At 36.8% G+C, this 18,008-nt stretch overlaps 4 protein-coding genes across 4 annotated transcripts; 2 read left to right on the forward strand and 2 right to left on the reverse strand.

Moving 5' to 3' along the window:
- Positions 1-2,276: 2,276 nt before the first annotated feature.
- Positions 2,277-2,534, reverse strand: K444DRAFT_548770 (uncharacterized protein; the record flags this gene model as incomplete). The annotated part of the gene is given in 2 exon segments (XM_024876394.1): positions 2,277-2,417; positions 2,430-2,534. 2 exon segments carry the CDS (start codon positions 2,532-2,534, stop codon positions 2,277-2,279), a joined length of 246 nt encoding a protein of 81 aa, XP_024726762.1.
- Positions 2,535-4,214: 1,680 nt separating this feature from the next.
- On the forward strand, positions 4,215-4,508 carry K444DRAFT_548268 (uncharacterized protein; the record flags this gene model as incomplete). The annotated part of the gene is made up of 1 exon (XM_024876364.1): positions 4,215-4,508. A coding segment is annotated over one exon (294 nt), but the record flags the coding sequence as incomplete, so codon positions are not given.
- Positions 4,509-12,782: 8,274 nt separating this feature from the next.
- On the reverse strand, positions 12,783-12,965 carry K444DRAFT_483785 (uncharacterized protein; the record flags this gene model as incomplete). The annotated part of the gene is made up of 1 exon (XM_024873059.1): positions 12,783-12,965. A coding segment is annotated over one exon (183 nt), but the record flags the coding sequence as incomplete, so codon positions are not given.
- A 1,201-nt stretch (positions 12,966-14,166) lies between these two features.
- On the forward strand, positions 14,167-15,147 carry K444DRAFT_284673 (uncharacterized protein). The gene is made up of 2 exons (XM_024871602.1): positions 14,167-14,437; positions 14,484-15,147. The coding sequence occupies exons 1-2, from the start codon at positions 14,281-14,283 to the stop codon at positions 14,906-14,908; spliced, it is 582 nt and encodes a 193-aa protein (XP_024726765.1). The 5' UTR covers positions 14,167-14,280; the 3' UTR covers positions 14,909-15,147.
- Positions 15,148-18,008: the final 2,861 nt, after the last annotated feature.

The raw sequence follows: 18,008 nt of genomic DNA on the forward strand, positions 1-18,008 counted from the left end.
TTGAGTGCTCGGGGCGGCTCTAGACTTACCAAAGGCTTCTCTTTATAGAGGCAGATCCCCTGGATATCTTGCAGGACCTCCCGGAGGACGTCCCATAAGCCCGAAAACTTAATATTTATATATTAGATCTAATTCTTAGTCTCTTTATCTAGACTACTATTAGGAGCAGAGGTTGGAATAGAGGCTAGAATACTTACTAATACGTATGCGAATAATAAAGATATAGTAATTAAGTTTATTTACTTTATTAGGTGCTATTAATAATTCCACGACTTTATACTTGTACTTCTTTTTATCCTAGCTATATGGTATTAGTACTAGCAAGGTTAGATTATAGTCCGGTATATATATATACTTCGTTAACTTTCTTAAATTCCAGCATTAAAGCTCGCGCTTTTAGTTCCTCGGGTTTAACTTTGTCTTTAGCGGCAGGCGGAGGAGGCGGCTCCTGCTTAGTACTAAGAGACTTGAGAATATCCAAGAACTATTAGACATGCTTAATAGTCACAATCTGTGCTAGTGACTGGTTTGCCAGAAACGCAAGAATGGGAATCGGCGAATAGTAATCGGTTGAATTCGCCTCTAAAAGATCCTTAGGGGGCGTATGGGAGCAGGTGCACTTCGCGGTATGCGTAGAGGCCATCTGCGTGTCCGTGACCGCTTTGGCCAATTCTTGAGCATTGCTCAAGGTAATAAAACGCTTGGACGGTAATAGATTTGGGCTGCTTGGTGGGGCGGTTGGCTGTGCCAAGGCCAAGGGAGTTTGAATAACTATCTCCGTTAGGACTTCCGTTGCTAAAGATTCCTTATCTCACCTAAATGGATCGTTAGCAAAGTTTGATTTACACTCCGTTTGAGGCATACTAACTTGGAATCTCGTACTATCTCAGGCTAAGCATCTTTAGGCTTGGCATCTTTAGGCTTAGTATTTTCAGGCTTGGTATCTTTAGGCTTGGTATCTTCGGATATTAACTGCTTTGACTTTATTCCAATGGACTTCGAGGTAAGTTGCTCGAGATTAGTAATAGCTTCCTTCGGTAATTTCCTATATTCTAGAAGAAACGAGAAAATTTTAGCTAGGCTGAATTTCAGCTCCGGTATATTACTAGCAAACTCTTTTGCTAACTGCTTAACTCTCTCGGCCTCTTTCCTCTGACTTACTACGGCTTTATAGATCTTTGTATTATCTCCTAATTAAGTATTCTCGGGAAGAGCAACGTTCTCTTATACGGGCTTAAAGACAAGACAGAAGAGATTAGCCGTTATTTTATTATTAGCGAGCCCAAGCTCGACCTTTTTGTCTATACGGCCAGGTTATATAAGTACTTTGTCAAGATATATAATATAATTAGTAGTTATAATCAGGATTTGGCTTTCTTATAATCCTATACTATTAATAATATTTAAGAGAGTAAATAAAGATACCTTTCTAGAGGCAGATTTACTCTATTAAGAGAGAGAGCCAGTTATGATCTGGCGAGAGTTCCCGGTATTAGTATCTTGATTCAAACTAATAGTATTAATATTTTCTAAAAGAATAATACAGTGACTTGGAAGCTTGGCGAATAGGCTCTTTAGGCTGGCTTTATTAATTTCAGAAAGGCAAAGAATATAGATATTTAAACTAAAATAACTAGTAATAGCCGAGCTCAAACTCGATTTTCTAGTTCCAGGAGGTCCGTATAGCAAGTAATCCCGTCGGTAGGGAATATTATAATTGGAATACTACTATTAGAATATTAGGGTAAGGAAGTCCCTAATATCTTCTAGTAGCTCTTTTTTTTTACTCTTATTAAGAATAATAGTCGAGGTACGTCTTATTTTTAATACTATAAACCTCGTCCAGGTACTATCTTAGTACTCGTAAAGACAGGTTTGATCCTGAATAAGCTTTATATACTCGGTATAGTACTTATTAAGTAGTTTCCTAAGAATTTGCAGAGATCTGCCAAAGCAGGAAATAGAAATATCCTCTCGATTACGGAATTCTCTAGCTTGAAAATAATACCGGAATATAAGCTAATAGCCCTTATACCATATGAAAAAGAATCTATTCCAGGATATATAATACAGAGTCTTTTTATTTATATCTCCGCTATTTGAATAATTATTTCTCGACCAGTTTAATAATAAGGCCAAGTCGGTAGTAATAAGGGAAGAGAAAGCGTTCTGGGCAAAGCTCTGAGAAGATATTCATAATATAAGTATATTATATGCATTATTATAATATCGCAAATAAATAGTTAAAGCTACTAATTATTAGAAAGTGGGTTCTCTTATTCGGATAGAAGGGGGTTCTTATTATAATAAGTCTCTAGTAGTACCCACAAGTATATGCAAATACGTCTGCAAATGAATATAAATAACCCAAAGTAATAGAGCAGAGGGGCATAGACTCTCAAGTCGATCCTGAGATACTATTAGATAACGGTAGAAATTCGGGAGAAGCCTGGAACAAAGAAGTCCAGGATCGAGGCTTTAGCGTCCGAGATTGGTTGAATTGGTAAGGGACCATTCTCAATGTATTTTGCCATTGCCTTGTTCTGTGAGGCGGTAGGATTCAGACGGAAGAGAGATTGCTTTATATACGTGACAGACAAGATATATACTGGGCAAGAAGGTTTGGAAAGATGATTAAAGAGCTGGATGCTGAGAACGCAGAGGGTAATAATAATGAAAACTTCAGAGAAGTTGCTTTAGAAGTTGCTTGAAGCGTTTGAACGCAGAAGGAGGTGGTAATCAAACTTGAGGGGAAATTTCTACCCTTATATATTTATTCATCCCTATGCAAATCTTCGAATTGGAATTCTAGTCTATCTTGGGAGACCAACGCCAGAGACATAACGCCGGTTTCCTCATCTGTCCACGATTGCAGCAAGATACATTGGCATCTTCCCCAATCGATGTGGCTTATCGATGCATTATGCAGGAAACGTGGGGTCAAGAAACACATTGGAGTAGTTATGCAGGATCCCGGTCCTTGATACTTGAGAAGAAAGAAAGCAATTTTGATTGCTCTAATTGAGGCGCAGGAGCTAGATGGACATCTTCGATCGAATAAGACACGGTTGAACGAGAAGCCGATGTGCAGTTTGGTTGCAGGAAAGATAGATGTGACCTCCTAATCTGGCCGTTGATGCCGAAGTGAAAAGACATGCATTGCTCTGGGGGAGCTTGAAGTGTGGTGTTTTGATATTGACTCAGCGGAAGCGCCATGGAGAGGGCTTGTGATTAGAGTCCCAAGTCTTCGGATACTTACCACCATCCCTCTTCTGGCCCACGGTTGCCGCATGTTGCACTGGCCATGAGAACAATCAAGATATCCCACGTACACAACATGATATATGGATGATAGTGCTGTGCGACTGGGGATCGTCCCCTCGATCACTGGCTTGTATGCAGCAACGTCACCCCCAAAGCAGCTGGCGGGTCATGATTGATGCACCGGGCACTGGCCTAATGCGGACGACGGAAAAGAAAAGGCAGTTTGAAGGGGAGAAACATGTTCAGCAAGACATTGAACATTGGAGTACCGACGTGTAGTGTTCCAGGAATAACTATCGTAAGCCAATAGATCAAAGCTTATTACCCCTCCTCGACACTTAGCTCACGTATACAGAGTGATTCTAAGCAGCCACGGGATGCGAGCACAATAATGAAGGATCTCTGGTAGGTTGAGAAATGTGTGAGGCGAAATAATTGTATATTATTAGATCTCGACGTCGCGTAGAAACTGGGTGCATGGGCACGTATTACCCTAGTCACCTACTGCAAATATGCGGCGCTGAACCACCCCACTGTTTTAGCTCCTCTACCCCACCAAGCCTTTAAAGCAGTTCACTTCTTGGTCCCATGAGCACTATCCTTTGAATTACCCACTTAATATGACGACAGGCAAGTTTATTTCGTAACTCGACGCTCTTATCAAGAAACTCGAATCATTGGTTTAGAGCCTTTAGGGTTCTAGCTTTTATCCCTCGAAAGATTAATACCAGACCCTCGGGGGATTGAGCCTGAGGCTAACTGCGGCTGCAACTAATCTTCCGGCACAGATCGAAGCTCTCAAAAACACACGAACAGAATCGTCTTCCAAGGAAGGCAAAAAATTTATAGTCCAGGCAGAGTCAGATAGGAAAGATCTCATAACTACTACTTAATTAAAGAATCGAGGAATATTCGCGAAGAATATAACCCTTTTCTTTAAAAATTAAAGAGATTCGGTTATTGATTTAGATGTAACCAAAGCGAGAAAGCAAGTGACCCGGGAAAGATGCGAGCGTATTTATAGCTTGAGTCCCGATAGATTAATCTCTTGGGTAGTAGCCTTTATGACTACTATATGGATAGCAAATTTGATATTAAAGGATACCTTTAATTATGTATTCGAGCATATTGAGCCAGACGAACCCCTGGTATGGCCACCCGACATATACTATATTCTGTGTGGTTTGGTAGCTAAAGAGCCATTGCGGGGATCTTATAAATATTATGAGTTTCTGAAAGGTTAGTTCTGGTTTACTGAGAAAAGTTAGTAAGTAGCTAATGAGTTACTAGCTACTAAGGACGATATGAAAAAGGCGCAGAGTATAAACTAGCCAAGGAAACGCCGGCGTGTTTTAGATAGAGCTGTGGCTAAGGGCGAACCTTTATTATTAGTATAGACAAGTGAATTGGTTACTGGGAATCCAGTTGGCTAGTATGCCTCTAGTATGCTAATGCAGGATCGGGAATATTTAAGCACTAATACGGAAGTGACTTAAGGTGAGTTCGAATTCTTTATTATCCTGACGGATTTATTACTAAAATTAGCGTAGTACTAGTAAATAATCAGGTTATAGAGGGCGATAAGGCAGGGCCGAGTCAAGGTATATTATGTCTTCTTATAAATGGCAGATAGCTAATTATAAAAGCGCTAATAAAGGAAAAAACGAATATGAATGTAACTAAAGACGGTAATAAGATGGAACCGAGTTAAGGTAGGTTATATCTCCCTAGAAATAGCAGACTTGGCTAATTATAGAAGCGCCGGCAAAGACAAAGACGAATACATATAACGGAGATCTCTTTATTATTAATATAGTTAACGCGCGATAAGCACTGTCTCATGTTAAGTAGGTTTGGGAAATATGGCTAATAAATCCGGAGAGCAAATATAATAATAATTATATAAAGAAAAGATTGTTCCTTATGCTTTGGATTTCAGAAGTATTAGGCAAAGAGCTAGGCAAAAGAAGCAAACCAATAATAGTTAATAGACAAGCAATAGCAGGTGAAAATGCCCAATAATGAGAATGCCGATACTTGCCTATATAAATAATTCACAAGATTAATATAATCTCATTTAACTATTTGACTTAACTAGTCTATTTCCGTAAAGTGCTAGTAATTATATACTCGAATTTTAATATAATAAGTAGGCTAAGCTACTAACGGAGAAGTTTAGCTTCTATAAGTGTATTCTTGATATCCTGAAAAGTCTCTAGCTTTGGATAAGGCGTACTTTTATTAAAAACGTTATGCCCGTTAGTGTGCCGGCCATGTGACTCATTTAATTTATATATATATGGCTTGCCGCTCTTAGCTTTAAACTTCTAATTAGTCTGCCTAGAAAAGATATATCTATTTAAATCCGCAATATCTAGTATAATAATTACTAGAGGGAGAATGAGCTCTAATATATATGCGGGATTTTGGTTAATAATCTAAAGTCTAATAAGTATTAATAGGTTATTCGTATTCAGATAATTGGCTAGCTCCGGGAGGAAGGCACTATTAACTCCGGATAAATCGGGTATAGGACCTATTTAATACTTGTATGGGTAGAAACCGTAATCTGTGAGAACGAATATATATCCATATATGTTACTGAGATCTATAGTCTCGATTATGGTAGTTCTGGCCTAGCGGTAATAAGGCTTATTATAGATAATACCGAGTATTGCGGTATTTTCAGGGGTAGTAAAGTAGGCATGAGCTAAATAGATACCGAGGATTCTATTAGCGCGATTCCGAACGAAGATTATAGCAAGGTTATATATGTGTAACTCAAGGATTTCCGGTTATTGTGAATTAGTCGGGAGTACGTTATAACTATGTAAATTAGTTAAAAACCGACTGTTTTCAGAGCCCCTATTACTTATAGATTATGGCTTTCCTCTAAGTCCTGGATATTTAAAGCCTTATTAAGACCGGGAATATCGAATGGTTTTGCTCCTCTATATGCTATTATTCATAAAGCGGACCAAGTAGGTAAATATGTAATGGTTTTTAGATACGAGATAAAAGCATGCGAGCTTGAGGAAAGGAATGTAATATTGCCTATATAGTATATAAGTAGTATAGTAAGCTATAAGATGAATGGAGGCTTGTCCTTGTATTTACCTTTGCTATGGTTATGCCGTAGCGAGATTAGGAGAATGAGGTTGGCTATTTACACAAAGGCAGAAGGTGAAGTCGAGCCTATAATATTAGAGGCACTTCCTGTGCCTCTAATAGAATATGTTAAGTGTAATAGGTAAAAGGAGGTTTGGTAAAGGCGCGTGGTGCGAGGGAGAAATGAATCTAGTAATATATTACTAGGCAAAAAGCTAATAATATAAGACGGAAAATAGTGCGTAATGGCTGCCCCTTAGTATAGGTGGGATAAAATCTATTAGTGACTGGGCGGAGCCGGTCCGGCAGAAAACTAAGTTATTAATATTGCTTAAAAATAACCTTGGGTATCTGATCTCTTGCTTGTAATTCGAGAGGTTAATGAGGTTATTCACGTACAGGAAGAAATTATGGTTTGCGGGACTTTCAAGTAGTGGGGCATAATTCCATTTGATTTGCTTAGCAAGCTAATAGTGGCCGAGTAGACTCGTATTTGGGCTCTAACGCCTTCAGGCTAAAAAGATACACAAAATTCCGCCAAAATTAAATGCTTCTAAGCACCTTTCTAGTAAAAATTTCGCTGACCGTTTCAGGCACATATTTCGCAAATTCTGGATACTATAATCCCTCGAGGCTGGATGCAATCCCCGATCTCAAGAGGTGGCTAAACTGTGGCCATGTATGCTGTGGCTGTGCGGCTTAGTATGAATTAGGAATAGTACGAAATGCATTTACTAGCTTCTGCCACCTTCCTCTCCATAACTACTCAGAACCTGGACGAACCTAATAATAACGTGGACCTCTTTATCTGCTAGCCCCCTCCGCCAAACCAATATCAGATCTATTTGAGACGCAGAATGAGATTACCCGAGACGACTATAATACGTTCGCCTAGAGCCTTATAGAGGGCTCCGTAATACTAGTACCCTGGCAAAGCTTTCATAGCTATATACTATGGTCAAACTCGGGGCTTATTATTCAATTTTAATTAAAAGCATTACCCTTTAATAGTTTAATAACCAAGCTTACTAAACAAGTCTATGGCTATCTTGCTCTAGTTACTACATATTACGGCTTAATACCTAACTCTTTAGTATCTGTCTAGGTTATGGAAATTATTACGGGTATTAGATATATGTTTATAGCTAGTATAATTACTATAGCTAAGCTAGATATTGTAATAGTAGACTTCGCCAAGTAGGTCTTCATATATTATATACTACTAAACTAATATAATACTATAGGTTCTATGCTATATTATGGAAAACCCTCTAATCTCTAGCCAAAGACAAATACTATTTCTATATCTCTAAACTCGTATAGTTATCTAGCTCCCTATCTCCTTAATTTACGAAAATCATCGAAAATACTTAGAAGAATATAGGACAGATAATAGATCTAGTACCTTAGGTTTTGACTTACTAAGATCTCTCAAATATAAATATCCTCGTTAATCCTAATTCCGGCCATATTACTAGTATAATTAACTGGGCGGATACTACTACTAAACTATTCGGTATAGCTCTATAGGGACTAGAGAGTATACTTGGTTACCGCGGCCCTAATGGCTAGTTATACTTTGGAAGCGATCCTTCCTATTTACACTTTGGATATAATCCTTCCCGATTACGAGCGCTATTTTGGAAGACTTTCTTAAGAGAAATTGAATATACAATCTCGGATAAATATCGCCATACTATTAATAAAGTTAGGACTCTTAGGGTTTTACTCCGGTATGGTTTCTGCTAGGAAAATAGAACGATGAATCCTATAAAGGATACTACCTACCTCGATGTGTTTCTCAAAGGTGAATTAAGTTGGTAAGGCAGAATCTGTTATCAAAACCATCTGACCCCTAAGGCCATTATCTTATAGGAGCCTCACCTAATCAGTTTCTGTATTCACAGCCAGCTCTCTCATGTACGAGTCAGTTCAATGGCTGTCAACCTTTGCCCACCGAAACGTAGCGGGTGATTTACCAGACAGCCTGCCTAATCGCACACTTGCGTGGCTAGAGGCAATATACACCTAGTACGAGCCATCAGTTCAATTGCGTAAAGGTTTGCCCCGGAAATTTTCGCGAAAACGGTAAATGCGGAGTGGAAACAGTGAAGGTGCATTGTCGAACGCTACCAGATTGACTAGTGAGTGCTCCGATTCTAGCGATGCATAAGAGTGTGGTATTTAGGCAGCCAGAAAGCTCAGTCCACCAGCGCCTACTACGGAAAGCCGTAAGGATCAGAAGACCAAGCGATTTTCGAATCTGGTTTTCGACCTTCAATGTCTGATTTGTGGCACGTGCGCACCCCACCAAAAATCACAAATACCTATACACCACGCCTATATATTATACCCCCTCTCCCTGTGCCTCTATTATTACTTCAAATATTTCTTCACTTTGATTCTTCTCGCTCTTTTTATAGGTATAAGGATAAGAGAGGGGAGAAGGGGGGGAGGGGGGGAGGGCAGGGCAAGGGGACCTTACTAAAAATTTACCTTGCAAAGCACTAAATTTTTAGTACCTATAGCCTATAATTTAGTGATTGTGGCCCTAAAACTTAGCGATAAGTAGCCTATAATTATAGGGCTTCCTTTTCCTCGCGAGTCGCATGCCTTAAAGCTCGCTTTTCGCTTTCCACTTTTCACTTTTCACTCGCCCTCTATCTCCTCCCCCCACCCCTATCCCCATCCACCCCTCTCTCACCCCTCTCTCGTATATATATAAATAAGAATTAAAAAGAGAGTAATATTTTATGTAGTAATAATAAGTAGAGGCACAGGAAGAGAGGGCATAATATGTAGGAGATTTTTGGTAGGGTGCGCACGTGCCACAAATCAGACATTGAAGGTCGAAAACCAGATTCGAAAATCGCTTGGTCTTCTGATCCTTATGGCTTTCCGTAGCCTACCCGTCCACCCGTCCAAGCTTCACGGATGCCTTCCGCAAACGCGGAGGGAGGGGTCGAGCCGCAGAGTTTAGTGGGGCCGGGGGCTTTTATTAAAATACACTCTCAGTCCAATCCCCCTCTTGATGCCCCGGTAGTAGCGATGTATTCTATCCCCCTGCGCGCGAAAATGCGTCCCGTACCATTCCCAATTCGTAACGGGTAGGGTGCGAATGTCCGGCTAATTGACCAGTGAGTTTGTGCATGACTGACAGTGAGTCACTCGAAGCCCATGTTCGGTCGACAAGCCTAACCTAAGATCCTTGTGATGTTTACGGGTGCCTCCGCAGAGAGCGCAATATGGGCGCCAGGTGGTTCAATGCATCCCGAAATGCACTCTCAGTCCAATCACAGAAGCAATGGTTTCTCTCGGGCTACCCCAAGAAAGACGTACCTTATCTGCCCCTCCAACTTCCCATATTAAGCCTCTACCATCCTCTAACCATCCTTCTATCCTCCATCCGCTCTCCTCTCTGGAATTTGACCATACTATATATGGTATAAAAATAACATAGCCCTCGAGTATTTCAAGTACTAGATTAAATCTCCTTGACCTGCGCCCTTAATAACATGGCAATTCTTATTACTACTTCTTTATGTATTCCGGATCTCAATAGTGCCTTAGAGATCAAAAACTTATAGAAAAGTCGCAATATATAAGTATAAAGTCTCGACTTAAAGTCTAGTATATTACTAATAATTACTAGCTATAATAGGCTACTTAATAATACAGAATAGCTACCCGTCTCAGAGAAATATATATAAAAACTTATAGTACTCTTTATCTGCCATAATACTTATAAGACTCTTGGTATCTATTTGATTTATAGCTACTTTAAGATACTAAAGAATACTATTATACTAGGAAGTAACTTCGAAAATCCTTATAGCTATTAGACCAAAGTAACGGAAATTAATACCATTAACCTTAGTATTATCCATAAAGATATTTTCGTTCTTATAAGAGATAGTTTTATTATATATAAGTACTAGGACGGACCTATATCTAATCTATTAAGTATTAGAAAGAAGTTCTTTACTAACTTTATTAACTATCTTATTATAAATAACCTTATAAATCTCCTTGGCCTCTAGGTTCTTATTAATAGCATGGATTAAACTATATAGGAGCTTGTCCTCGACTAAGGAACTATTATATTAGATATAATAGTTATATACGGCTATTTACTAACCCGAATTACTAGCTAGAGATTTAAAGCTAGGAATAGACAGCCACATATATATTAGGCAAACGAGAAGTATACTAGAATAACTTCGGGTAACTATAAGGTTTTTAATACTAGGAAACCTTTACCTAAACTAAGTAATATTAATAACCTTAAGAAGGCTCTTATTAATATAGAAATTCTTTAATATCTTAGTTATTTTGCCCTGTAAAGAGACAGATATACTACTAAAGATAATAGGTTTAGTCTATATTAGTAATTACTAATCTCAAGTCTCTAATAATACCTCCTATTTATATTCTTCTCTATGTTTTTAATTCCTCTATTTCCCAAATAGTTTTACTTAATTAAGGTTATTAAATCTCGTACTCGGATTAATAAGAAAACTATCTAGAGATAATATATTATATTATCTAGTCTTATTATTACGGATAAATATAGGCTCTGGCTTATTTATAAGCCGGTTAGTAAAGCCAGAAAATAGTAGTAAACCCATAATTCTTACTATCTTAATAATCTTTATTATTTCTATAAATAAGTTTCTAACTTCTTCTCGAAATATACTCTAAAATATATTCTATAGAGTCCCGTAATCTTCGTATTACTACTACCTGTTCTTGAGATAAAGTATACTTATAAGAGCTTAAAGAGAATAAAAGTTCTGGCTAAAAGGGCGGATTTTAGCTTCTACCTAGTTTATAATATTATTTAGGTAATAAGATATCTTATTAACTATAATATTACAGGAGCCAAAATTATAATAGAGAAGAACTATTAGTAGAGAGAGAATTACATCTATTAAATTAAGGCATTTCTGTATAGTATAATAAAAGCGGAGTAATAAAGAATATAGTAGTAGCTATAGTTCCTTAGTATATATCTAGTATAGATTCTTGCAATAGTCTGAATTAATCTCTTAAGGGGCTTTCTATAAAAGAGCCAAAAAACTATAATTAATTAGTACTTTTATTAAGAAATATATTTCTATAATAACTTTTAATATATTTTAGATACTATAGTAGTTATATTTACTAAAATAGCCAAATACTAGATCTGCTAGAGTAATAAAAGAAGACAGAGAGTAAATTATACTATACTATATCTCTTATAAGCGTTTTTTGCCAAACGAAGTTCCGGTCCGAATTTTTAGGGAAGCCATTTATAAGAATAAAATCCAGATAGCTAATACCTGGTATCCGATTTATAATATAGATAAAAAGGGGTTCTTTCCTACCTTCTCCCAGTTATCCGTAAAATAAAGTATTTAGGGCTAGGAAGCCATATATTTCTCATACTAGAGCTATAATCTCTAATTTAAGTATTAAAGTCTTAAGACGGAACTGGATAACGAATTCGAATTCAGGTCCAGTATAGACCGAGTAGCTGCAGTTGCCTTATACGGTTACTGGGACAACTTTCCCCCTAATAAGGTCTTTGGCCTTAGTATCGTATGCTTTACGAGTTGCAGACATCTGTAAGAAGAATTCTGTAATTGCAATATCCAAGGAATATTCTGGATAGGCAGACATAGCAGGAAAGGAGCATCGAATCATATACTGTTTTGCTGAAATAATAGAATGGAATAGCTGGAACCCTGGCGTACCTAGCACGCGGTAAGGAAGAATGATCTCCGGATTGCTGGCTAGGAGTGCTCACCTCTTAAACGTTTAGCGGTCAGTAGCCTCGGATCGGATAAACTTTCTGCCTGAGTTTTAGCGCCCAGCGATATGGAGGAAAAAACATCACAAAAAGCGAGAACGAAATTTTTGGAATTACTCAACAAAAACCACATTTAGCAGCCCTATTTCTGGTCAATTGAATAGCCTGAACTTGTGTGCATCGCCCAGTGCGACATAGGCGTTATGGCGTCAACGTGGCCTCAAGTAACTGCATGGCCCAATGATCTCCGCGAGCACGCTACGTACAAAAGGGGGTTAGAGAAACTGAAGAACCACCCCCTTGTAAGGCGGTGAACCTTTCGACTAATCAAAGTCGAATTTGGTCTATTTTGCTCCACAAATTCCCTTATATAGCGACTGCAAAAATAAGGGGGGTGGTTCTTCAGTTTCTCTAACCCCCTTTCGTACGGAAGGGGGTTTTCAAAATTCGTGCAACATAGTGGGTCCAAACAGGGGGATTCTGCCATAAAACTATGCCATTTATAGCCATTCTTTAATGCTGCTTTAATAAGGGGTTTGAGCCCCTTTTCTATAAATGACCTTCCAGATTCTCTGAGGCATAGAATCAATATACTTATTAAAATCCTCCACTGTAATTCCCAAATATCAACTAGTGCCTCCTTTAGCTGCTCAAGACTCCAGCCTCCATGAGGGTTTCTATTCCTTAATCTTTGCTTCAAGACCCTCCACACGTTCTCAATAGGATTGAGGTCTGGACTGTTCCCTGGCCAAGGTAAAGTGTATATATGGCACTCTACTCTTGCAGCATTGCAAAGCCCCTTATTCCTCTTTGTGTCCTTAAGGCCATGCACTCTACTCCCATCCTCTACACAGAAAAATCCTTGTGATTGCCGCTCCCCGTCTGCAAATATGTCCTTTAATGGCCCTCGCAGAATCTGCTCCTCATACTTCTTTTGTGTGAACCCTTTACCATCCCCTTCCATGCTTACAAAGTAGAGCTGGCTCTTGAAGTTGTAACCAATAGCTGCCCAACACATTATAGAATCCCTCCCAGAGTTAAATGTGAACTGCATGCAATCAAGCCTCCTCCTTTCACCTCGTGTTCTCAAGACTTTAACACGGCGCCTCAAATTGGTGCGCGCAATAGTCTCATCTATGTATATGCCCCTGCGCCAATATACCACTGGACGGTCCCAGTTCTTGATTACAAAGGTGTAGCGTGCCAGCTTTTGAGCTTCAGAGAAGAAGGGCTTCGAATCAAGAGTGTAGTAGTGATATCCCCAGCGATACCAAGCTCTCAGCAATGTCAAGTATTTAGCTTTAATACCACAGGCTTCTTGGGCGATAGTCTCGAGGGGTAGAATGCGGCGGTCGTAGTGCCCAGTGATCCATTAGATCATTTGCTTGATATGCTCGTCCGTTATAATGCGCGGTCGACCTAATGGCTTCGTAGCAAAGCGTTTTCTAGTAGTGCGTTCAAGTTCATCAGCATAGAAGCGTTTAAGCCATCTCCAAGCAGTGGTTCTATCGATTTTCAGCTCTACAGCTGCAGCAAGAGCACTTTTACCGCGTTCTATCAAGAAGAAAAATCGGGACTTCTTAAAAGTCTTATATTAAGGGTATTCGCGGCCTATGGTAAAGTGGTTAATAAAAGAATGGTGGTGTTGATAGATAGGAGAGAAGGTGATGGAAGCTAAAAGTGGCGGCAAAATAGGCTCACCGCCTTTGTTGCACGAATTTTGAAAACCCCCTTCCGTACCTTAGCACTCCTGTATATCGAATCCGCAAATGAACAGCGGATCCCAGCCCCCCTCCTGAAAACCATGATCGCGGCCATGAGCGTTGTCCTCACCAAAATCGAGACTGCGACATTCCCTTGCCGCCCTCCAATGCAACTTTATCGATAAGATACGATACAGTGTGGAGAATTCAGTGATCACATTTCGCTGGCCTATGGGCCTCAAAAGAAGGCTAAATTTAGGGACGGGTTATTCCGACGCTGGACCCTTTTGACTTCGCCTCATCAGCATATCTTACGTAATCAGATCGCAATCCCGCCTAGGCAAATTCACGATAACTTGCATCTCGCATTACAGGTCCTCAATACTCCATTCACGTTCTTTTTAATCTGCGATAATGGCTACAGCCTCCGAACTCGATAAAATCAGGTATAACCCGATCAAGGAACGGCTAGGTGCCTTCCGCCGTCTCTTTGAATCTATACGTTCTGATCTTGGTGCCGCGTCGTCGTCCGGTGCCGTTCAAATTGTCTTTGCAACGGCTACCACCCCAGGTATGGCTCAACTTCTTCTAGCTAGCTTCATTATTAATATACATAGTTATCAAAAACCTAGTACTCGACCTCATCCAAGCTCTGCAGATCGAACCAGCTGCTCGTACCCTCCCTTCCCGAATAGCTAACAGAACTGTCTCTGGCGACCTTGCTATACTATACGGGCGCGTAGATTCGAACCAATTAGATATCGTATTAGCTATCCCTCTAGTAGAACTGATTATCAGGAATGAACCTGGTATACCGACTTCGAATAATACGGATATTTGGCATACTATATTTGAGTTAATTATACGAACGAATTCTCCGATACCACCGACTGCCTTTGAGAAAGCCGTCTTCGATATGCTACTACGATCCAGCTCGGCTTCTCAGAGAAGGATTAAGCAGATATATAACGAAGTTAACCAGCGGATACTCGAGGAACTTACCGGGCATATCTACTACGATATCGGAGGCTTCTATAAGTAATACTTCAAAGGGAAGTCTTGGACAAATAAGGCAAGAAATATCTATAAGAAGTCGAGAGCTCAATATACCAAAGGTTACTAGAGTAGTTGGCCGGAATCTTTACTTTAAGGTTCTTTTTTTAAGTAGTTTATAAAGTTCTAGGATATTATCCTTAGTAAACTTAATTACAGGTATTATATATTAGTAAATAAAGTATTAAGGGGCTCGGAGGCTAATTATAAGCTTGATATTTTCCTTATCCCTACTAATACTGCTTTACCGGACGGCAAATATAACTAGTCTAATATTCTTATTATTAGAGAATATAAATAGAATCCTAATAAAGATTATTCTATAAAAATACTAGTATAATTAGCAGGCTATATATAAGAAGTATTTGGAAGTTAACCAGAGCAGTAATTTATACCTGGCTTTATAATATATAAAAGCGTAATATGGCCCTGGATATTTAATAGATCTAGTATATATAGCTCTAAGAAGTTTAATATATATAAAGAGCCTGAGTAATTTATTAAGGTTATTACTAGGTATATATTAATAATAGATATAGAATTGGGATTAAATACGTTTATTAAATATAATAGGAATAGTAAGTATATTATTATATAAAATATAAGAATTTATTTAGAGAACAAGCCAATTGCCTCAATAAAAGCAATAGTATACCGGGAAATAATATATTATTAAGGAAGGAGATATGACTTAATAAACTGAGAATATATTATGAAATTTGTTTAGTCGTCTAATAAAAGGTAATAAGAGAGAGAACTATTAAAGTTAGTAAAGGAAAAAGAAGTTATAGGCATTACTATATAGTTCAATTATAAGCAGATTACTATTAATAGCAATCCGGATACTATCTTATATTTATAATAAAATATGAAATTTGAATTATTATAAAGACTATTAAAGAAAGCTTTTTAGGTTAATAGTAATCTAGAATCCAGCTAGATATATTTAAAAACAAGCCTCAGGAGAAGGTCAGGAAATAGTATAGCTTATTTAATTGGCCTAGAAATCGGTATAGATAATATTATAACTTCTTTCTTTAGGTAGAAAAGAAAAAGAGATAAAAGACTTAATAAAGGTAATAGACTAAAGAGATCTAAATCTAATAGTAGTTATATTAGTAAGATAAATATATATATTAGAGAAAGCAAGCTAGATATAATTAGTATTTATAGTATTTAAGAAATAATAGTTAATAGTCTAGTAAACTACTAGAATAAATAGTAATAAAATAATATTAATAATATTTAAGAAGCCAGAGCCAATAATCTAATAGATTATAAAAGTGAGATATATAGTAACCGAGTATATTACTACTTAGTAACTTTACTAGCTAGATAACCTCTTTACGAATATTAATTAGTTAGAAAGCTTTTAGAAGTATTATATAATACTATTCGAAGTTATAGGTTATTATTCGAGAATAGAAAGATTCTTTATTAGAATATTTCCGAAAATAATAATATTATTACTAAACTTCCTATTAAAAATACCTTAAAAGAAAGACTAATTAATTTGGACTTAATAAAGGAGCTAGATAATATACTAAATAGGGCTCGTTACCGGACTAGTACTATATAATTTATAGTAATCGAGGTTCTTAAAAGCAAAAGTTATATATATTAGTATAACTTTAAGTTATTTTTTTATATCTTTATATCTTTATATATTTAATATAGCTATAAAAGTATAGGTAAGCAAAAACCTAAAAAAATAATAAGACTAAAAACAAATATACTATAAGGTTAGTATACTAGAGTATATATAGAAATTACTAATATAAAGCAGGGCTATATAGGCAAAAATTAATTTGAGAATATTATTATAGAGTTTATACCGGAGTTTGAGAACCTTAAGCTATTAGCTTATAAGCTCCGATTTACTCTCTTTTTAATTAGAGATAGGAATATCTTTATAGATATATTCTATAACTATAGTATAATATATAATAGAATAATTAAGGTATTTAATAAGATAATAACTTTTTTAAGAAAAAAGAAATAGGTAAATATATAAATAGAAGTACTAGGAATTAGTATTATTATTTTAGTTAAGAGAGTTTATTTTTAAAAAGGATATAGAGAAAACTATATAATATAATAATGCCAGGAATATTAATAAATATATAACTTATTATATAATATATTAATTATTTCCTATAAAGATAATATGCCTTATATCTGTTTCTAACAATAACCTCTCTATTTTCTTTTATAGTATTCTATTTATATATCTAATTCTCTTATTTGCCTTACTTTAAATACTGCTTCTCTTAATCATACCGCACTCTTATATTAGAACTCGCTAGTAGAAGAATAAGGTCCTTATTAGATATTTGTTCTAGTAAAGGCCTAGGAACAAGTAGGTATAAAGCTTGAGCTATTACCTGTTTACCTATAAAAGGAAGCTTATTTGACTCTATACTATATTATAGTCTAGTATATATATACTATAACCAAAGTCCTATCTAGGAATTTCTTAAAGATCTATTCCTAAGACTTGTTCTTTTTCTTATATACTAGTAAGTGCTGCTCGTCTATAGGTTCCTATAGGATATTTATTCTTATACTAGAACCCTGCTTTTTTTTACTTGAATATGTATTATTATTACTACTAAGGTCAGAATTACTATTACTTAAACTACTCTTGTTATTACTACTTGACGGCTCACTTTCTTCTAATAGTAAAGCTCTAGTATTAGCGGCTTTACTATACTAAAGTATAGTTAAAGATATATTATTAAAGATACGGTTTGCCTTTATAATAGGTAATAAAATCATATTACTAGAGAGTAGGAATAAGGTATACTAGCTAAAGCTAATTAAGAGAAACGAATATTACTTTATTAGCTTAATAGTAAAGTCGTTAATTTTCCTTATATAGCTAATACTTTTAATAAGTTAGGCAAGCTAGCTAAAAGAGACTTCTCGCCTATTACGACTATCTCGGATTACTACTATAAAGAAGTAGTAGTATATAAAGTATAAATAGAATATAACCTCAGTTAGTATTAATAGGATATTACTAGATAATTAATCAAGGTTATAGTAGTTAGATAATATCTCCGTATTTATAATTTATAGTATTAAAG

This window comes from Hyaloscypha bicolor, assembly GCF_002865645.1.
Source record: "Hyaloscypha bicolor E unplaced genomic scaffold K444scaffold_189, whole genome shotgun sequence".
Taxonomy (NCBI): domain Eukaryota; kingdom Fungi; phylum Ascomycota; class Leotiomycetes; order Helotiales; family Hyaloscyphaceae; genus Hyaloscypha; species Hyaloscypha bicolor.